The sequence below is a fragment of the Colletotrichum karsti genome, assembly GCF_011947395.1.
Source record: "Colletotrichum karsti strain CkLH20 chromosome Unknown Scaffold11, whole genome shotgun sequence".
Lineage (NCBI taxonomy): Eukaryota > Fungi > Ascomycota > Sordariomycetes > Glomerellales > Glomerellaceae > Colletotrichum > Colletotrichum karsti.
The window spans coordinates 654,160-676,500 of record NW_024065911.1 but is presented as its reverse complement, the minus strand read 5'-3'; the positions used below and the strand labels follow the sequence as shown (position 1 = coordinate 676,500).

At 53.1% G+C, this 22,341-nt stretch overlaps 4 protein-coding genes across 4 annotated transcripts; 1 reads left to right on the top strand and 3 right to left on the bottom strand.

Moving 5' to 3' along the window:
- Positions 1-3,590: 3,590 nt before the first annotated feature.
- On the bottom strand, positions 3,591-5,101 carry CkaCkLH20_04320 (endonuclease/Exonuclease/phosphatase; the record flags this gene model as incomplete). The annotated part of the gene is made up of 2 exons (XM_038887039.1): positions 3,591-4,691; positions 4,886-5,101. 2 exons carry the CDS (start codon positions 5,099-5,101, stop codon positions 3,591-3,593), a joined length of 1,317 nt encoding a protein of 438 aa, XP_038747743.1.
- An 8,673-nt stretch (positions 5,102-13,774) lies between these two features.
- CkaCkLH20_04319 (cytochrome P450) lies at positions 13,775-19,255 on the top strand (the record flags this gene model as incomplete). The annotated part of the gene is made up of 5 exons (XM_038887038.1): positions 13,775-14,866; positions 14,919-15,357; positions 18,019-18,269; positions 18,349-18,457; positions 18,513-19,255. The coding sequence occupies 5 exons, from the start codon at positions 13,775-13,777 to the stop codon at positions 19,253-19,255; spliced, it is 2,634 nt and encodes an 877-aa protein (XP_038747742.1).
- Positions 19,256-19,697: 442 nt separating this feature from the next.
- On the bottom strand, positions 19,698-20,222 carry CkaCkLH20_04318 (uncharacterized protein; the record flags this gene model as incomplete). The annotated part of the gene is made up of 1 exon (XM_038887037.1): positions 19,698-20,222. One exon carries the CDS (start codon positions 20,220-20,222, stop codon positions 19,698-19,700), a length of 525 nt encoding a protein of 174 aa, XP_038747741.1.
- A 1,306-nt stretch (positions 20,223-21,528) lies between these two features.
- Positions 21,529-22,015, bottom strand: CkaCkLH20_04317 (uncharacterized protein; the record flags this gene model as incomplete). Its single annotated transcript, XM_038887036.1, has 2 exons — positions 21,529-21,817; positions 21,876-22,015. 2 exons carry the CDS (start codon positions 22,013-22,015, stop codon positions 21,529-21,531), a joined length of 429 nt encoding a protein of 142 aa, XP_038747740.1.
- Positions 22,016-22,341: the final 326 nt, after the last annotated feature.

Genomic DNA, 22,341 nt, shown 5'->3' with positions numbered 1-22,341 from the left:
TGTGCCAGTCATTTTTTTTGGGTCAAGACGGGCATTGCTCCGTTCGAATTCAGAACGACCTGTATCATTACTCATTCCAGCAGCGCAAACTAGGGAATGGAGCGAAATGGTCTCCGCAAGTATCGACGCCCCGTTAAGGGCATATTTGACATGGACTCTGCGACACCCGGTTATCTGCAAATGCAGAGATGACTCGCATTCGCGGAGCTCTCCTGATAACTCATCTTCATCCTTACGGCGCAAGCTGCAGAAAATTCATTGACGATTCAATCTTGATTCATTTTCCAACCACGGTACTGGCACCGCGTCAACCTACCAGTCAACCAGCCGGGATGCGGTGGGCTTCATCCGCGGCGTGAACACCACCGAGTCTGGACAAGGGTTGAGACGCCTGGTATCCAACAAGTTGGTCATCACTTCTGAGAATTGATACAAGCCAGGCTACCGGTTCTCGCAATTTGCTAAAGACGCAGCGGTGATTCGATTTCACAATGACACAAGGCCTTCAGCTTTATGGGGTTATGCACGAATGATTTGCCGAATTGAGGATCGCAAGAACGATAACCAATGATGCTGTCTGAGTTGCAGCATAGAAACCCTGTCATACGGACGCTGTTGCGAAATTGAGACGACTTAATCCCCCAAAGACTGGCTTAACTAGCCAGGCCAACTCTATTCGTGATGGTCTCCATCCAACCCTTGCGCTCGCCGTAGCGGACGGGGCTGGCCGGATCGGAGGTCGGAGCCGTCTCCGCGGCCTCTTGGAAAGCAGTTCCTGCAGGTGGATAGAGCAGGACCAGCGATCAGCACTCTCAGTATGCCTCGGCCGAAGCTGCCACAGAACGACGAAGAGACTAGAGACCTTTGTCAAGAGTTCTGATCGTGGATTTTCTTCGCCGATCTGCCCCCAGATATCGACGGCTTCTATAAACTCCGCGCGCCACCTCGAGGAACGAATACAGCCCGCAAGATGTGGCAATCCATCACTTATCTTGGATTCAGGGAGCTCGTTAGAACTAATGGCACCTTTGACGAGGCCACACGCCTAGGTTACTTCCTCCTTCCCAATAACCCAGGAAGAGCGTACGTTCATTGGGCGAGCATCACTCCATCGTGCCCGACTGTATCAGGAAGCAAACATTTACCCTGGAAGGAATGCGCCCCGCCACAATATTACCAACAAGCGCAACTTCGGCGCCGGGGACCAGGAACAGCATCCGGTTGTCTGCAGTGGCGACCCTCGTCCTTTTAGCTGTCGTTGGTTCCCGTACCTGGCTCTCGGGCGTGTCGTGCTCTTGAGGACGGAGTTGGCGGGACGCCGCAGACCCGTTTGGTGTGATGACCGATCCGCGGCCTTCATCCTGGCTTCCGCTCCAGGCTGCATACGCGGCTGCATGGAAAGCACCAACATGTACAGATAGTCAGGAGCCTCGGCGATACCTGATCTCGACAATTACAGCCTTTGCAAAATTCGATTTCATTATTCACGCTACATGGACTTCCACGACGGTTCAAATCGAGCGGAGAAAAAACTCTAAGGATGTTGGTGAGCATCAACTACCATTCCGTGCGCAACCACGAAAATCAATATACACCTACTCGTACCACCCAAGGTCTTCAACAATTGCTCTGAACTACTAAAAACATCCATACGGATAAGAGAATAACATATTCGGGCCCATCGCTGGACTAATGCACGGCCGACTGTTCAACGTGCTTCCCCGGGACGGTTGGACCCTGAACTGCGGGCAAACACCTCCGCCCTTCCCCACTGCATCACAGAACTTGGCGCACTCACTTTCACGCCGTCTCGAGTTAGCAGCTCTTCGCGTCATAAGCGGCCAGCTGGTTGAACTCTTTCCTGCCCACAATCTTGGCTTTGTGCCACTTGGAATAGCTGAGGGAGGCTTTGCGCCAGGGCTGTTTCCAATTCAGGGATCCCACCAGAACGTCCTTTCATCCAATACACACCGTGGAGTTCGAATGTCTTATTTGATGAGGTAACAGTTTGGGATCAGATTTGATTTGATCCCGCAACGAGGCAAACTGCGTTCTTGATCGTGTCGGTTTTGCGTTTTGGACGTAGCTGGCGGCCGGTTGGCTGTCTCGCCCATGACTACGCAAGAATGCGCCATGACGTTATTTTAGATTGACGTCGAAGGCTGGGTGTTGTCATCGAGGCAACTTGCCATTTCCGTACCGGGATCGTACTGAAATTGCTGGTCATTTCAGATCACCACGAGCGCTTTTCTTTGGACGAATTCGGCACAATGATCTCCTCATGAGAGTCAACGCCCGTCCGCCTGACTTGGATTATTGACATGTTGTTCAACACATCGTCAATCTATCGGTTGACTAAGCTTGGAGGGGCGACTTTCTGACAGTGGGCTGCTTATTCTGACGGCCGCGAATGCCGCAGCTCAAGGGCAATCGATCTAGCTGCAGCGCTATCCTGTGACGAGAGCGCCACGATAGTGCGAAAATCGCAAAATTCTCCGTCAACATCCATCCATCTTAGGATAGCTTGAGAGTTGGTGGCCCAGCTTGCGAGAAAAGCCTGACTTCGCTGTCCTTGGAAAGCTGGACTGGAAAATGATATTACAGCTTATCAGCTCAGATTATGGCTCCGGATCAACCTGGAAGTTGGGGAAGGCGAATGGGTCGGAGGTGACACCGCGCGTGGCACTTCATTGCCTGGTCCACGCCAGTGAGAACCAGCCCAAGATCCTGCAGCCACTTCATTTCAGTGGCTTCATGATGAATAGAGTTCTGCTGTTTTTAGCCTGGGACGAACACCTGCAACAGCTTTTCGGGGGCGAAAATGCGGTCGTCGCATGGGATTGAGACATCCCCTTCAAGCCGGGGGCGACAAACATGCGGCCTTCCTCGGCGCGGCCAGAGCGTCGCGTTAGCTCCGAGGCGGCCAGGACGGTCCCTGGCGATCATCATGGAAGGGCTGCCGAATGCTTCACGACGAGCTTCATCAGGTTGGGCCACTGAGATATCACTATTCCGTACGGATGGGAGATCTGCCTCGGTTGATAGGTCGGCGACCAAGGCAACTCCGAAGAAGCAGGCACGGTGATTAATTAACGTGTTAATATGGCCGCTGGTAAGTGCATGTCTCAGACCTCGTCATTGTCGCATGATTAGTACTAACTATCTAACTCCGCTCAACGGTGGGAGGCACCCGCTAAAGAATATACAAGAAGAGAAAGTGATCGACAAAGGAAACAAAGACTCGAGTCTAAATCAAGCTCGAGACTTTGAAGCGTCGTTTGAGAAGAGGAAAGTCGTTTTCCCCCCCCCCCCCATGGCGTCGATTTTGGTTCATACACCAAGGCACATCGATCTTGGCCAACAGACCCTGAATCATGAATCGCGTCGACGCTGGGGAAATGGGCAAATGGACCCATATCGGACTCGCACCTGACTCTATCCTCGGCAAATGGCACTCTCAACGAACATGCTGATCGTGAGAGACCATCGCCACGGGTCATGGGGTTTCCGCAAATAAACACCATGGATCTGCGAGACGGCGTTCGCATGAACACCCGCCCGGCACATGACAGCCGTCATGACAAGCACACCTACTGCGGCGCATAGACGAACGCCAACCTGTCCATCTCATCCCCGTCCCGTCCCAAGAAGCCGACGATCTGCCATCCAGCGGGGGCCGTGTGCGTCGCGCACTCAGAGGTCGAGGTACCGGCCGCCAGCGTCTTGCCCGCGCTAGTCGTCGCCTGGATGTAGAAGTTGCGCGTCTGGCCGTCCTTCTGGCCCCAGCAGAGCTTCGCGGCGGTCCAGTACTCCGAGGCGCCGAGCGTCAGAGTCGCCGCGGTGCCCCCGGTGCCGCCGTGCGTCAGCGCCGTGCCGTCGGCCAGAGTGAGACCCACGGAGTCGAGACGGTTGGAGCCGCGGAAGGTCAGCACCGAGGCCTTGGGCTTGGTCTTGCCGGCCAGCGTCGGCAGGTCGGAGAACCAGTCGCCGTGCGGGCCGCCGGAGAAGTCGGACTGGCGCAGGGTCGAGGACAGGGACCAGGTGAAGTTGGCGGTGATGGGGTTGTGGTCGGACAGGATGCTGCCGTTGGACTGGAGGAACTTGCTGCTCTCGTAGGCGAAGTAGGTCGCCTTGAGGTCCACCACCGAGTTGCCGCGGTAGAAGGCCTTGTCGACGGTCTCGCAGTAGTTGGTCGTGCTGGGGTTGGAGCAGAGCGTCTCGGCGGTGGGGACGACGCCGCCGCGCTCGAGCTGCAGCCAGACGTCCGTCATGCCGTTCTTGGAGGCGAAGACACCGATCTGGTCCGAGGTGCGCGTGTAGCGGCTGTTGGTGTCGCCAAAGACGAGGACGGCATTGCCGACGGACCAGGTGTTGATGTAGTCGGAGACCTGGTTGAGGTTGCTGTTGCGGGCCGTCAGGTCGTCGGCCTCGGTGCCGGCGTCGGTGTGCAGGTTGTACACGTCGACGTAGACGCCCTCGGCGATGCGGGCGCGGAGGAAGGTGAAGCCCTTGGGGGTCAGGCAGTCGGCGCCCGAGGCGTTGGAGCAGGTGTTCCACTTGACGCGCTCCAATTCGATCCAGTCATAGTTGGAGAGGGTGTTGAGGCCGGAGCCGAAGGGGACGCCGCCCGAGGTCGCAGTCCGGTAGGGGTGGGTGTCGGTCTCGTAGATGTAGGCGTGGTAGTTGAAGTCCTGCGCAGGTGGCACGACTGTTAGTCTTTTTCTCGAGGTTCATGGCAGATGATCTGAAACAATGACATCTTGGTGTTGATGCGTTGATGGATGTACCCTGCGACGCGGCTTGAGACGGAGCAACCGGTGGCTCAAGCTCCCGTCAGGGATATCATGAAGTAGCAAAGCATTGTGAGTATGGCGGTGTTCCTTACCTCTTGGACATTGATGATGTCGTAGTTGTACTTGGCAAAGTACGATCCCATGGTCCTGGAGTTGGTCGTCTTATCGCCCGGGACCTCGTTGTTCTGGAGGAGCTCGGGGAGACCAGCGACGTTCATGGCGAGGACGGTGAGGTCGCCGCTCGTCTGGGCGAGGGCGCCGGAGGACAGGACGCCTCCGGCGAGGAGCATCTTCATGGAGGACTTCATGATGAGCGTTTGTCTTTCTTACAACTGCGTGCGGTGGAAAACAAGATGGCACGAGAGAAGGCAGAGCAGAGCAGAGCAGAGCAGATGTTGGCGATGGCGGCGCTGAAGAACGAAACAAGACGAACGGTGGCGAACAGCGGCGAGTGTGATATTTATTAAAGCTGAACCACGAACGCAACCACGAACAGGTTTCTTGGCCTACGCATCCCCGCAAGGTTACTACTTTTAAGCTTGTCGCTTAAGCAACGAACAATATCGACGACGCGAGATTGAATCGAGAAGGTGACATGGTGATGTGCGAGTCGTCTTTTTTTTCCTTGGGGCTCGTGATGGGTGGGAACGGTTTCCGCCTCTGCCGCTCCAAGGAGAGAAGAAGAAGAATGACAATCTCGCGAGGCCCCTCATCAACCCTCACCGCAAACCACAAATTGCTGCGCGCTCAGCGGCACTTGTGCCCGAATCGGTAGTTGACACACCGTGACACCCCGGTCTTATCGAGTTGGCGATGTAACCCGCCGCCAGGCACATGGCTGCGTTCGTTGGACGCGAGGCGGTCGCATTGCTTCGGGCGTCCGGGGGAGGAAGGCCGCTACTGCTGTTGATATATGAGGGTGACGAGTTCTAGTTTGCCAACTTGTTGATATTGTAAAGACACGTGAAGATCAAGAATTGGTGATGGTAGTAGTCTAGTCTAAGTTGGAGATGCAGAGAGATCTGGGCGGATGCTGCCGCGAGCCGAGTTCACGACTTGCGCTGCATGGCGCATGTTGAATGTGTGATTGGACGGCGATGGGGATCGTTGAGATGAGCTTCAATACTTTATTTTCCTGTCAAGGTGAAGTTTATCGGTTCACGTGGATCCACGTGGAGTGTCTTGGCCACGAGATTCGCTCGGCCGGGCATCTCCTTGCTTCGCCAATACTCAATATTCCCAATTCCTTCACCGTGAAGACCCACGATGGGCAGAATTTATTGATATGGGAAATCTCTTGTTTCGGAGAGGCTCCCGGGCGACCGGACCACGAGGCGGCCCTCTACGGCCCCCAGGTCCCTTGGCCTTCTCGGCTTCTATTTCCGATGAGAGGCCCACCGCAGCCGGCGGGATAATTAAGAACCATCTTATTCTCCTTCTCGTCGTCTCGAACTAAAGATAGGATGAAGAATGGTGTGTGAGGTCTCCTCTCCCCTCCGCGGGGGGATGACGAGGCCGCCTCGGATGAGTTTTGTCTCGGGGTCTTTGACGTGAACTACAACACAATGCTCAACTCCTCTTCCGAAGAGGCCGTCGCCAGGCATCCGTTGACGATCGGGGACCTGCGACGGCGTTCGCGCTTTCGCTTCCTCTTTGTTTCGGTAGTGGCCGGGGATGGCCGGCCTCTTTCTTTCGTGGCTGCGCCGGGCAGTATTGTCGCAGCCGCCCCGACCCGGCGACGTTTGCGAGGAGCTGCTGTCCCTCCCCCCGAGAATTCCGTTGGGGGCCGGTCGTCGTCCGAGGATGCGGCAAGTTCCACGGAAGGGCTTCGCGAACCGGGCAAGCGAGCAAACAATACTTTCTTGTTGCATATTACTTACACACACGTTTCCAGTGGTCTGGACCGGGCTGGCTGGCCGTCCGGCAGTTTCTGCGTCTAACCCGAAGTACCATTTTTAGACTCGATCTGGTTTCCAAATGTCTATCGCCCACTAGAGAAACCTAGCCTGTTGGTCGCGAGAGGCGCGGTGGAGATGAACTTACGTCGTCCGTCGCCTTGTTAGTTGAATTAATTCCGTGGAATCACTGGCTTCTGTCGGGTGTGTGTTACCAACAAGCGTCCCCTTTGTTCCTGGTCGTGTTTGGAGCTAGGAAAGTGTGCCGCCACCACAGCGTGGCGGCAAGACAGGCTGTTTCTTGGCTTTTTTCGTCTCAATCGGCTCACTTCCCACGCTCTCGCGCCAGTTGCCATTGCTTTGGAGTTGCTATCTCTGCGGCATCTGGTGTAAGTCGCGCCCGTAATTGCCAGGGAGACGACAACGTCATGACTCAACGATAATCCGATGTGTCCTCTCCAAGTGCGACTTAACGGACATCAGCTGCCATTGCCTTGATGAGCAGAGGGAGGCGAAGTTCCTCTCATAATGCCGTTTGTGATGCGATAACGGGCAAATGACTTGACTGAAGGGATTCTATGACTCGGTGCCTGTTTGGGAATGTCTGCGCACGGCCCCGGTCGTGATCAGGGTCCGCCGTCGAGGTCTGGTCGGGAGGGCTGAGCTCCGGGTCTCAGGATGTGTCGAGGGCTCTCCATGCGGAGGAGGAGGAGGAGGGGTGGATGGTGGGGGGGGGGGAACATGGGGGATCACGATGAGCTCGGTATCCTTTCGGAGTTCTGAGATTCTCGTTGTTGCATGCTGATGGGTGCAAAGGCAAAAAAACAGCAGTCTTGACATTCGATATCACGGACTGTGTTATTGAGACTTTCCGGGGTTGAGGGTTGAGACCTGTTATGCCATGTGGCCTTCCTGCCCTACCGGCGGCGACGCCGAGGGTTTAAACTTGGACGAGTTCGTGTGTGATTCAGCTCCAACCCGGGTGCCTTGTCTTTGACGACCCTTGAATTTTAAATCTCGTTGCGTGATGCACGTATTTTGGTCGATGTAAGGACGAAGCGTAATCGTGGTCAGCGAGTTGAGATGTGACATGTCCAGTGGTTCACGGCATTTGATGAACGCCATCGTGTTTGACGGCGTTTGATGAACAAACAAACTTGAACTTGACATCTTGAATCATCGGCAGATGCGTTTGAGACGCTTTCTCTTGGTGATCGAATGATGATGCCTTCTTCCTGCATCTCAACGTCGTTTGTCCGTCGTTAGTCAGCCGGCGAGTCGGCGAGGAGGTCTAGACCCGGGTTACCATTCGGCGAATTTCCATGTGGATATCCGTCTTTGACAGCGGGATGCCGGCCTTACCTTGGACGAAAGACACTGTCCTCCCGTACCGTCCTCGCAGACTATCCAGTAGTGGTGGACGGATGCTACTCGGCGTCGTAGTACTCCTGCGTCTGGGTGACATTAAGCATGATAACGTTACGGGCGTCGGATGTTGTCTAAGAGACTACTAGGACGCTTTCTCACTTCCACCCCACCAGGTTTGGACCCTGATGCAGAGAGGTCGTGGTGCCCTGAGGAAGCAACCCTGTGCCATGCTTGACGTGATTACGTGCTTGATGGAGGAGTAAAACTTCCCCGTTCATTCGGTGTCCTTGTCGTCCGCCAGCCAAAATGGGGCCTTGCTGGAAGCCTCAATCTGTTGAATCCAGGGAACCGGGCATTTGTGGATAGCAAAGGGCAGGATTCGTCGTCCAAGAAGGCTTGGATTTGCATCTCCACCACCAATTCGTCATCGAGACTTTTCCGCCGGGGGAATGTGGGATGGACATCGGGCCAGGAAGAATGGATTCAAGGGACCGGAAGTGTCGATGGGGCGGAGGGGACAGCCAGCCTTCGGCACGGTGTTGATAGAGGCTCTTGCGCCGGGCCCGGCAATGGCGTTATACGCGGACTGTGGAAACTTGGATGGAGCGGGATTTGCAAGTATCGAGGCGTGAGTGAACTGGGAAGGCCTTACTTGCGAAACCTCGGGGATGTGCCCTTGCGAGAGTCATGAAAAGGATATCTTGCCAAGACAGCTCTTGCGCGATCAAAGCTCCCTCTCCCACTATCCGTGTACAAGAGACTTGCGCTTAAGAGGATGATCCTATCCGTAAACCACGTTTTTTCTTTTCTTTTATGTACCGTGAGAAACTCACATGGTGCGTGGCCTTCTAGAAAGTGGTTTATGCAAACGAAGCTGGGAAAATCATGATAATTCGTTGTTTCTCATGTTCGGATCTTCCACCGACGGTAACAACGACAGAATTGCTACCATCGTGACCGTCCGGAACCAGCCGGCAGCGACTGTGTCCATGTGCCTTTGGTTTTGTCGTCAGGTTGAATCATTTTTGTCTTGTGAGCGTCAGGGGAGGCGTGGAGCAGAGAGCGCGATGGGACGGATTAAGCGGTTTTGCCATCGTGCACACGTCGGACCGGAGACGAGGCCAGTGCTGGGCGTGCATCTGAACTATCTGCCCGGGTCGGAGTTGGCGAAGGAGCGAAAGTTGAGCTGAACTCTGTTTCCCGTTTTCGAGAACATTACTCATTTGAGGCTTGAGAAGAAGTCGAAGTTGCAAGTTGCTGGTTCAATCGCGGATGTCTTCGTGATGGCGGCAGACGGAGTCGGTCCCGGGGATGACACTCCGGACTGACGGAACTTCCTGACGAAGCCGCCGTTCTCGCACCGGCCGATTTGCCGGCCCTCAGAAGGCCGAGGGAGCAACCCGGCACGGCGGTCGTGGAGCCACGCAGCCAGTCGCATTCCTAGTGGCGTTCATTTCATCATCTTGATTGAAGTTCATTTCTTTTCCTCTCACTCACAGAATCCCCTCTCCTCTACCGCGGTGCGCCCGGGCCCCTCGTGCCCACACACGTCTGATATCACAATCATCCCACGAGAAGCGTTTCACAGACCTGTGGGATTTCTTTCCGTCGCGAGGGTTTTTCCCTCTCGCCGCCCGGGTCCCTCGCTTGCCTTTCCGTGTCTGTGCGTGCCAGGATCACGGCTTCGTACCGACTGACAGGCCCCGTCGAGAAACTGCTATCCACGCGAACATCCTCGGTTGACCCCTCTTTTACACTATGCGTGAGCGTCGTGCCGGTGTCATTGATCACATCATGGACTCCACGCCACGAAGCGGGCGGACAGACGCGCGCCTTTGTAATATTCGGTAGTCTCAGGTTGATATTGACCAGGTGTCAAACGACAAGCGACTCTTGGGAGACTGGCACAACTGGGCACTTCGATAAGGTGGCCTCCATGCCTCCCTTGCTTCGCTTGACGTTGCGGGGGCAAGCAAGCAAGCAACCGACAGGCCTTCAGACAGCTGGATGTGGACGCGCGGGGGTTCCATCCTCGCACACTAAACCCAAGCTGCAGCTGTCAATGCGGGCAGACAGAGGCGGTTTCGGTGACCATTTGCGCTGTGATGGACGACTCTGCAGTCGGTTTTTCTTTTCTTCTTCTTTCCGCACTGACCTCTCCTCCAGAATAGGCAGTCTACTACCCCTCCCCTTGTCTCCATGTTCCTGGCGGGCCCAGGTCTGATCCCTTGTCGATATTCCTTTTCGTGTTAAGAACGGGCATCGTGGCCGTCAGGGTTCTGAAGCTGTCTGGGCTGAAGAAAAGGGGGCGTGGACGTAGATGTTGTCCTCACTCGAGAATCACCTGCAGGTTGAGACACAAGTCAAATTGAATTAAGAGAAGCTGGGCAACGTGCTCGCAGCCGTCGACGAGGGGTGATTGACGCCGGTGAGAAATCGCCTGCAGGACAATGACACGACACCCCACTGTGATGTCCACCGTTAGACATTGAGATCGGCCCAGCACATTCCCTCGACGGCTTGAACGCACGGGGGGGATTCTCGAGTCGGCATATCAGAGCAGGTATCGCTATCGCCCTATCGCGGGGCACGTGGTGTAACCTCATGAATCTTTCAACTTCATGTGTGCAATATGCCGTAAAGAGATGGGACTATAACCTGTTATCTACAGGCATATCGCCGCATATCGATCCAATCTTTGCAGTTGCCAAAGTCTACGCGTGCAAACTGCGCATTTCGGCGAGAGATTAGGACTGCGGACTGGTACGTAACCACATGCGTGTTGCCTTACAAGTATCATAGTAAAAGAACCATAAAAATATCGTCATGTCATGCTTTCCTCCACAAGGGGCCAGGCTGGCCGAGAAACCTAATTGCCAAAAGCCTCCGCCCGCCTACCGAAGATCAGACGAAGACAGGAGAGGAATCCCAAGTCGACAACATTCGCTTGCCTGCCGATGACACAACTTGGTAGGGATGACCACATGGAAAACTCATCAGCGGAAGAAGGAGAGCCTGGGCAAGGAGACCCCGCCGGTGGGCGGGATGTTGTAGGCAAGGGAAGAACATCGGGCTCACGTTTCATATCTCGCCGATGGCTACAGGGTTCCCGCGGAGGTGACTTCCTTGGGGATTCGGGGTGGAATGAAGCAATTGGGGAAATTTGCTGGTTATGCAACTAGACGCTACGGCGGGTTCGTACGAGTTCGTGAAACGGCGATGCTCGAATTGATTTCCCTTTCGCTGTGTCGCTTGGTGGGCGTTTCGACCTGACGGACAGCTTGCGACGGTTGTGATTTCAGAGACCGTTGGATTTGGGAGGGTATATCAGTGATTTGTAAGTTGCCTTCAACGTACGATATTGCCCTGTAAATAGTATGTCGGTTTCTTGCATGCATGATATCGTGACGTAGTTAGAACTTAACATATCGATAACACACTCTCAGGAAACTTTCGGGAGCTGGGGTTATTTTCGTTCTAAGCCCGGAAACTGTCGTGTTTGACAGCTGGTTCTAAGAGTTTACATCCATAGCAGCATGGTTGTTGATGGCCAATATGAGAACGATGGCAATGAGACAGCCATAATGACAGCTTTTAATGGCCGAAACTCGGGACTATGCGCTTCGTTGCCATGTTGATGCACACAGGATTGAAACATGGTAATCAAAACGGGGAACTGATCGTCGAATAATGTTCAACTGCTGTTCGTAACACGAATATCGCCATGCAAGTTAGGTTGTGACAATGGCATGAGCGAGACCGGAGCATAGGTAGAAATGGGCTTAGGACGGGGGCCTTGCATCAAACCCTGTGTTCTGTAAGCATCACGAATCTTAAGATGGCAATCATATTGACAAGATAAAGGTATTCCAAAACATGAATCATAAAGAGTTCAGCTATGTTTTCCAGAAGATTGGCAATATTACCGAAGATCATACCGACCTACCGAACGCCATGCGCAGTATTCTCAAAGCCATATTTTGCAGTATAGCCTCAATATATTCATATACAGTAGCTAATTCGATTACGAAGTCTTGAAAGCCCTATCATTGCTAACAGCGTTTTGAGACGTGGTGAGTGATACTTTTGTTGGGAATTTGTCTGGGATAACTCAACAATTGAACATCTATCTGTGATGGCCAATCTTGCATAGAACGACGGACACTTCTTTACCCTTTCCGTGTCTACATAATAATATGTTGATATTTGCCTGGCTGTGATGTTTGAGGGCCTAGAATGACTGAGTAACAGGTAGCTAGGCTTGAGTCCGTTAGACTCGATATTTTGGAGCCAAATAGGCAAAACAACTGATTTAAGGATGTTAGAGTCCGTGATGTCCAAGTTGGATTCAGTCGTTGGAGTATTTCGACTCGTCGGTACCAACTCCTAGATATTGCGACCGCGTCTTGTGACCACGTTTATATGTAAGATTTCCCTCGCGAAGAAAATTCGAACAGCTCAAATACATTTTGCAATGTGTTCCTAATCAGTTTTCAAGCTCAATACGCTCGCTCTCTTTCGTTGGAAGACGGGAGCCGCACGCAGATGTCAAAATTCAATGGGGTAATACTCGTTAAAATTGCCTTTAGTTTCTTACTTGCCCTTCTTCAGGAACTGACGGGCACGATCTCTCCATCTCGGGACATCTCCAGTCAATGTTATGGTCTAGTTAAGAACCATGAGGTCCCCATCTCGGTCCTTCTCGTTGGACAGGGCCCGCTCTTCCCACCTAGGGCTCCGCAACCGCACAAATGTCAACAAACAGAACCAATCCGATATGGTGTAGTGGCCAACATGATGCCCTCTCATCTCTTGAGAGGTTAGGCATAGCCCCGAGTTCGATTCTCGGTTTCGGAACATTTTTGTGTGTTCGGATGCCACATCTCTTTTGCTCGTAGTCATCCTCACCTTCTGCTGCTGTCGGGACTCGGAGGCCAATTTGCTGGGCCATGATCCATGACCACCAAGTTTCTTTGCTTTTTCCTGCTGTGTAACTCGACTAAAGTTTCCGTTGATCTCTTTCTGCAACTAGCATATCGGTGTACTCACATGACCACGTCGAAGAAGTACGGGCTTTTTATCACGAACCCTGCTCCTGAACAAGAATTAGTGAACGCCCTCTGGTCATTGGACGGGGAGCTTGGTTGCTTCTTGCGCGACAGGTGGACGATGCTACTTACTGGTTGCGAACGGTTGGTCCCCGATCAGGCGGCGAATCGGACTCGGGGCCAACATGCATACAAGAGGCCTGGACTCGCGTTGGTGCTTACGGTGATCGTTCCAGCTGCATGGTTTTGATTCGATACTCGCAGAGATCCATGCGAATTCTGGACAAGCTTATCAGTTTTCAAGGATCGCGGTGCGGCAGTCGCCATCGCAACTCTGACGCTGTCATATTGACCAATCTGCGTATTTGTGCGAGTGATTCGTGTAAGAGGGCAACAGCGGCCGGGCCTATTCAAGCACGTCATCTGGCTGTATGTAATATGAGATGCATGTATCCAGCGTCAACCCGATTTTGGTGTCTGGTCCCGATGTTACACGAGGCGAGTTTGGTCGAGGCCAAGTCAGAGCGTGCCTGCGGAAAGGCTGTATATAAGAAAGATAAAGACCTCTGTTGCATTCTGTTTGAGCCTACCTTGCCAGGACTTGTTGCTCTTTCTGTACAGCCTACCAACCTGACAGAAATTTCGATTTGTTTATTAGTAGCCTGGCATCATGGGACTTACTTCGTTGGCATGGAGTCCGACTTCTTGGGCCATTGTTTCTCTCCCTCTGGTCTATCTGCTAGGCAGCTGGGCTCTTGCAGCTCGGCGGCCGAAAGATTTCCCTCCTGGCCCTCCCACTGTTCTGGGACTGGGCAACGTTCTGCAGATTCCGCCAGAAAAGCCATTTCTCAAGTTCACAGAATGGAGGAAAACCTACGGTGATATTCTGGGTCTCACTGTTGGATCCCAAAAGATGGTCGTGCTTCAAACCGCCGAGCACGTCAGGGAGCTCTTCGAGAAACGCGGCGCCATCTACTCCGACAGACCCGCGCCTTTCCTCACGTCAAAGATCATTCACCCAGGGTCCGTCCTCTTCATCAATGACCCCACAGTCAAAAAATGGCGAACGGCGATGCAGTACATGTTCAGGCCTACCGAGCTGAAGCGAGTTTTCGAGGTCCAGGCGGCACACTCTGCCATCTTCATGCGAAAGCTCCTCGACAACCCTGAAGACTTCGAAGATCATATGAGACATTGGGCGCTGGCTACTCCGCTGTCTATCATAAGTGGACAAAAGGTGGAAGACAGCGGACCGACATCGACAGCAGTGTGGTACGGCACCCAGGCGAAGTGGCTTCGCTTCATGACACCGGCCAAGACACCCCCTGTCGACATTTTCCCCATCATGAAGCTATTTCCCGGGTTTCTTGCTGGATGGAAACGAGAAGCATTGGTCTTGAGAAAGCATATGCTTCGCTATGTATATCACATGCTCGAGGGTGCCAAGACACAGCATGCCAGCATATCGAAAGGGCTGCGCGGTCACCGTAACGAGTCCGTTATGTCGAGACTCATTACCGAAGGCGAGACTAATGAGGCTATACGCATGGACGAGGATGAGCTTGCGCGCTTTGGCAGCGGCACCTTGGATGCGGCGGTCGACACCGTCATCGCTACAACCCTGAGTTGCGTGCTATCTTGGGCGGCGTATCCGGAGGTGCAGAAACGTGTCCAAGCTGAGGTTGACTCAATTTGGGAGGATGAGGTGCCTTCCGGGGAGAAGCTTGCAGAAGCTAAGTATTTAAGGGCTGTCATGATCGAGGTAAGTCAGGATCACAACCGGCACACAAGAACAGAAGCTTACCGTCTTGCAGTCGATGCGCTGGCGTGGAGCTGCTCCGCAAGCCGTCCCACACGTCCTGACCCGTGACGACACATATCGCGGGTTCAGGTTCACCAAAGGGACAATCTTTATCATCAACGCCTGGGGTATCCACATGGATGAGAAGTGGTACGAGAAGCCCGAGGAGTTCAACCCGGATCGGTACATGGAGAACCCTTGGGGCGTCAGGCCAGAGATGAGGGACGCTGCCGAGAAGGAGAACCGCCGGCCAACGTACAACTTTGGCGCGGGCCGCCGGATGTGTCCCGGATTCGATTACGGCGAAAACCATATCTTAATCGCGCTGGCTAAATTGGCTTGGGAGTTTGACGTTGTGGCGAAGGGCCCTTTGGATCTAGACGTTGATACCGGGTACCACTCGGACTTGATTCTGGCTCCCAAGTCGTTTGATGTAGATTTTATGCCGCGAAGTGAGTCGAGAAGAAGCAAGATTCTGAAAGACTGCGAGAATGCGGAAAGGGTCGTGTCTGCTTGGGTGGAATGAGAGCGCTATGGAAGAATTGAATGGAACTTCGGGTTATGAGCGCACATTCAGGTCTCGAATTCGCTTATTGTCTATCGTCAAGTTGGGGGAAGCTTTTGTGATTGAAAGCTTCCATTACTGTAGAAGATGAAAAAGATAGTCTGCAACAAATTGCGTGAGCTTTCTATCTGCAGCGTAATGGTGATGTCTGGTAAATCTAAATCGAGAGGGACTGATATGTTGCCTGAACTAGAATGTATGCGGACGAGTCTTTTGGTTCATGAAGACACTGGCCTGGTGATCAAGGTGTGTTTCCGTAACATGTGTGGATTAGGCTGAGTATTGTGTGTTTGAGAAGATTGATATGGCTGTCAAATTACTGAAAACCAGCTTTTTGACATGTTGCACCGCCATTCAGACTTATTTACCACATATTCTCCCGTTACACTAACCGTTAACCACGACGCTTTGTAACTGAAAGTTTGATGCTGACTTTAACGCCTTGGTCTTCATTAGAATGCTAATTCCCTCAGTTTCAAGCCTGTGCCGTCTCAGATTCACCACTTACCGGCCGTGGCACGCGGTTGGTCGAGGAGACCGATTCAGTCTGTTGGATCAACTCACCAAATGTAATATGCCGCGCAATACAATGCAGCTACCCTTATAATCTAGTTATTAATATCTCAATATACCTAATGAGTATATACTTAACATTTAATATCCTGAAAGAAGAAAACTCTGTCCTGATAAGCTTCCTGGCGTACAGCGACGATGCCATGATCTAGTTGCTCCGCGTTGCCAGAAAATACAGCACGACCGGATTCTTGGATATCGAGGAGGTGCTGGGCTTTTTGAACGGGAACCAAGGCTTCCCTAGGTGCTAGCCGCTATCTCAACTTAGCTATGAGTCACGGATTGAACTGTTTGTGCCGGCGAATATGCCGCCAAACATAGCTATACAAACTGGCTTCCAGATTGCGATGAAGAAGCCAACCTAGAGAGTGAAGGTACTTCAAAGGATTCGAGATATCTATGGAAATGATTAGAAGCGGGTTCTTGGACATATGAAGATGGCTATCTACAGACGTGTTGACTGCAATAACAACATTGCTGACGACGACGAGAACTGGATCGATGACTGGATGACGAGAGGGTATCAACTCGCCCTATCCGACTTTTTATAGGGCTTGCCTTCTAGTTTCAATTGAACCGACCTTTTGTCATCAAAAATCTAGAGGTGATTTACAGTTGTCCAAGTTAGACATAGTAGAACAAAATTGTTTGCCCTTTTCCAAGATGATGACGAGCATCCATATTAGATGGCGTAGAGCATGAACCGGACGCAGATCGAATAGACAGACAATCAGGTGCATAAAGAACTGTTTAACCTTGATAGGCAAACTTCGCTCAGCCTATCAGTAGACAGACATTACCAAAGTGGCCAAAAGTTTGGACGACCGGCATTATTGAACTCCAAGACCTGCTGCCAGTCTGTTATCTTAGGTGTTTTTAGGGGCTCATGGTTGACAACGGCGTTCTTTCTCAGCTTCCTCACCTCATTGCACAGTGTGTCGGATGTCTCGGCTTCTCAGGATTTTCAGTCCTTGGCTGATGTAACGCAGCAGTATGTCAGCGTCTGCCTGTGTCCAAGGCAATGGACGAGCACTCCCGAATCAAGCCTTTGCTTTCAAGAACAAGAGACGACTAGATATGTTCATGAACAGAGGTTTCCAAACTGCTGAACTCCAAGCAAATAACAGTGCTTTTTGTTCTTCTTCAGACGGTCAAGAATGACTCGTAGTACCTGTTGGCGTACAACAACTCAAGACAGAGAAAGCCACCAACACCGCCACTAAGAAAATCAGCAGGCCAGGCTAATTGACGTCCATGCGAAAGCGAAGAGCCACAGCATAAATAATTGCCGTGCCACAGCCGTCCATCGCAGCCCGGACGAGCCGCAATCCGGTATCATTCCGATTTGGGAGCGCATCCCGGATCATCGGCAGGCGGAAAGATCGGATTTAATTGGTCCAATCGGCCGTCCCGTCCGTGATTTCCTAATTTGATTTTAATTGTTAATGCGGCGGTGCGCGCCTGCGCCTCACGCGGAGGGAGGACCAGCCAAGCTGAAAAAAAAAAAAAAGAAAGGCAGGGCGAGATTTTGTGTTGCCGCCCGCGAAAGCCACACCAAAACGCGTAAGACGCCGACCCCTCCATCATCTCACTTCTTCCAACCATCCTTTTAGCCTGGACATTAATTATCACACCGAATTTCCAAGCCCAAGGGCTGAACCGGACTCTCCGTTCCACCTTCCGCCCAGATTTGCTTGCCTGAGCCCGTCCATCCAGTCAGTCGCTATGTCAACGACCGGTTCCGATGAGGAAGCGAAGAGAAAGCGGGATAAAGTGGGAGAATTCCTGTAGGCGCGACATTTTTCCTTCCCCGTACCCTGCCTGCCTGCCGGCCCCCAATTACCTAGTCGGTCGGTTGGTTGGTCTACACCGCCTTTGACTGAACCCGGGGTCGCTGCCACTACGTCATTGACGACGTGAGAATTGATCGAACTGTTTGTTGACTTGGATGACAGGCAAAAGAACCTCACCAAAGGCGAGCTTGCCCTCAAACACGCCATCGGTCTCGGCCAGACACCAAATGTCGTCCCCGTGACACAGCCGTATCTGAATGGACCTCCTCGGCCTGTCGAGGTTGGATGGCATCCCGTCGGCGGTCTCGCCGGCAAGTGGTTCGCCGAAGACACCGGCCTAGGCAAGATGATCACCGAGAGGATCAAGTTCTATCCGGATCCGACGCAGCATTGGGCCGTACTGGTCGGCGACTTTGCCCACCAACTGTGGATGGTGAGTTTTCATCTGCAGCTACCTGGATGAGTGGATGATAGTCTCAGTTTCGCATACTAACTGCGACAATGATGAACAGGATGAGAACTTTCATGTCATCTACACCAACGAGAGATACAAGCGGGATGAGTGGCGGACATTTCCGGTAGGAGAGACGCGCTTCAATGACGACGCGATTCGGCGAGCCGGTGAGTTCAGACTAGCGACCCATCTCACATACTCGGCCTTACTGACGATGTACAGGTGAGTCGGTGATCCAGAACATTAGAGAGAGGCAGCCTGCGTATAACCTCATCACCAACAACTGCCAAACATACGCCCTGCAACTGCTTGATGCCATCAAGGTCGACGGCCAGAAGGACTTCGGCACTACACTTGCCGTCTACCACAGACTCACTGGGCATGGAAAGGTCATGGATCTGTTCGCCACGCCAGAGCAGCAGCAGCAACAACAAGCTGCTATTCAAGGGCCGCCATCACAACTCGCGCTACCGGCCCCGCCCGGCCCTCAAACAGGCTCACCGCTCGGCACGCCACCCCCGGGTTCTCCACCGTACGGCACACCGCCTCCGGGTGCCATGTACCCGCCCCCGCCTGGACCGCCGCCTCCAGGCATGTACCCCTACGGTCCAGGATCTCCGCCCCCCGGCGCGCATCCCTACGGACCCGGATCGCCGCCGCCTGGTCCCTACCCATACGGACCAGGGACGCCGCCGCCTCACCCGCCACCCGGCATGCATCCTTACGGTCCCATCACGCCGCCGCCAGGCTCCCAACCCTACTTGCCCGGTTCTCCACCGCCAAACATTTCGTACACTCCCGGTCCGCACGCGGGTACGGTCTCGTACGCCCAGCAGCTCATGCACGACAACACAACGCAGCTCAACACTGAGGACGAGGCCAAGAAGCACAGCGGCGAGAGAGGCATGAACGGGGACAAGAAGAAGAAGAGTTTCTTTTCACTATCACGCTTTACGAAGAGCTGAGGCTTCGAACTCAGTAACAGGAGCGGCAGACTCATGTTTTGAGGTGGCTCGTCTCAAACGCCATGCCCACTCCATCACGTCCCCTCTTACGGCCTAAAAGATGCATTTTCAGACGTCCACCACATGATATCCATAGAAGAGCCCATAGAGGCTATCCCGAGGCTGACACTAGTCAGCAGTACACAAGAGAGACCCCAACGCAGATAATGAACTAATACACCACAATAAATTTTGCAACCCAGTTGTTGCAAAGGCTCGCAAATTCTGTACAGCGACCTGCCACATTCAATCCCCGTTCATGCCAAGTGCACATGAAATTGGAAGTAATTAATATTAACGTGTTCAATGTATCTTAATCCCACAAATCCGATTCGTCGCTCCAATGATGCGTCAAAAAGAACCAACGCCGCTGGCCATGCATACCCGCCCAACCCTGCAACCCCTAATTGCTCGTCCCGGAAGCACCACCGCCAAAACTGCTTCGACCCATACTCGGATTCCCCGTCCCTCCCAATGCTGAGTTCGTCCCTTGACCGCCGTTGGGACTTGACGGCTGGCTCGAATAAGCCGGCGGAGGACCATCGGGATCCGACACATTGCTCTGGTGGTACCCCGAGGCATAGTTGTATGCCCCCTCAACACTATCGTACTGATATCCCGGAAATGTGCCCTGACCGATACCGTTGCGGTCGGTGTTGTTCTTTCGCGTCGAGGCGGCGGATATCCTGTTGTGTAGTTTCTGATATTGCGCCTGCTTCTTCTTCATCCTCCGCCTGGCACAGCATACGCACGTCGCGAAGACAATCGCCATGACTATTGCGACGCAACCGAATATAAGTGCGGGATGCGGACCTGGGCGCTGGGCTTCTGGTGGTTCGAAATCTCGTCTGCTGTTCTGGAGGGCGTTTATTTGCGTCTTGACGCGGTCGAGGTTGGAAATCCCCCGTGGTAATGGGATAGCCGGCATTGTGTATGTGTATGTATGTTGACGTCGGCTGACGAACTTGTGGCTTGTCGTCTCGTACGATGTTACTGATATTTCGCAGCTGATATGAGGCAAAGATTCTTTAGTTGAAGCTAACGATATTCTTTCGTGTATGGTTGATTTATTGAGTCTGAACTGAGAAATGGCAGATAATAAGTCTGTGTACTGTCGTCATGGAATGATGACTATATTTATTGAACCATCAGGTCGGTAAGACATTGGGCCAACTGGTAGGATCTTTTGTCACCGCAGGATTCACGATCGCCTAAGCCCATATTTACCATAGATCACTGCCTCCCCCCAGGCACACAGACAAGTGTATGGCACACAGACAAGTGTATGTATGAAAATGTTCCGCAGCAGGGATCAACCAACTGGTGGGTTCTCACGGCGCCTTAAAGGACCCCTTTGAGACCCCAAAGGACTGTACGACAGACGAACCGTGTCACGAGGAACTTTGGTCAAGCCAACACAGTTAAAAACCAAAGTCCCAAATTCGGACCCTCCCGGCTGGGCCCGTTGGGTTGGTTGTTTTACGAAGCGTCTGTCGGCTCTGCGTTGCTTACCTATTACCTGCGCCGCACAGCCTCCGCCAAGCGGTGGAGGAACCAACACTGCCGTGTTGCCCGGCTTCTATGCGAGATTTCCAGAATCATTTTCATTTAACTGCCTTGAACACCCCCCCTCCGCCTTATTTCCTTTGAGATAGGTGTTCGGCGAATCCGACGAAGAGATTGTAGGACGACGCTGCGCCTTATCACACCGAGCACAGAGCGCCTCGCATGGGGAGGATTCTGGCGGATGATCGATGCCTTTTCTGCTTCGGACGGTAAGGGTGTCGTTTCAGACATACACTCGTCATTGCGAGATACATCAGATCCTGACCTTTAGGCTCTTCTGAATTGTTCTGACGAGGCTCAGAGATGCTCCGAGAATCGTCTTGGTTCCCCGCAAGGCCTTGCGAAGGAGGTTGGCGCTGGGCTAAGCGCCCCGCAACCGACCCGGGCTTGGAATTTGTCGAACCAACACAACGATGGCACCATGCAGTCTCGTTTACGTGTTCAATCATCATAGGACTTCGAACCGAACCGAACCAACGCGTTAATTACGCCTGGCCTTCACCTGCAGCCTCGGCCCGAAACCGCTTCGACATCCTTTGGCGGTAAGCTTGATGAAAGGACTTGACGTGTTGGATGATCCACTTGAACAACTATGTATTGCCGATTCGAGAATCTCGACTAAGAAATAATACATAAGAAACAGGCTTCCTTGTTACTCTACCGCGCTCTCAGGGATTGGTCAGGGTAAAAGCAATATCACCCTGGCTCGCACCGCCCACGCAGGTCGATTTGAAGCTGCCGGTCGGGCAAGTCGCCCTCGCGGCGCGAATGCAGCCCTCCCAGCGGCCCTTGGAGACGTTGAGCGTGGCGCCAGAGTTCGTCGGGTTCAGCGTGAACTTGGCCGTCCCGGACTGGCCGGTGGTGCTCTTGGGCGCGCCGCCGCACTTTTGGATGGAGCCCGCGATGCCGCCGCAGATGGCCAGCGTGGCGACGTTCATGTCGTGCGTGTCGATTTTCCTTCACGGATGAGCTTAGCAGAGTTCGGATGGCACCAAAGGTACAGACGAGGACTTACGCATTCTTGTCGGTGCAGGTGGTGCCCTTGACGGCGGCGGGGTTGACGTCCTTGTTGGCACGGATCTCCACGGCGTTGTCGGTGGGCAATGCCATGGCAAGGCCGGAGAGGACGAGGAGTCCGGAGGCGATCTTAGTCATTAACATTTTTAGGAGAATTTAATATGGTTGAAAATAGAGTTATTTGTGGTAGTAGAATGAGAGAATGGAGTTGCAGATAGATGGACCCGCCAAGAAACGAACTGGACTGAACTAAGACACCAAGACTTGCCAAGGACGATGACAGGAATTGCGCACTTTAATAAAGATGAAATCGATGGGGTAACTCGAACCGGAGACTTCGGGCTGCGATGAATTTCACAGGGACAGTTTGCTTGCATGATCGGCGCTTCCCGTCTGATCGTGTCGAAGTTGGTGTTCCATCAGGGAAGGTTTAGAGACGAGACGAGTTTCAACGCAGCCCCCGT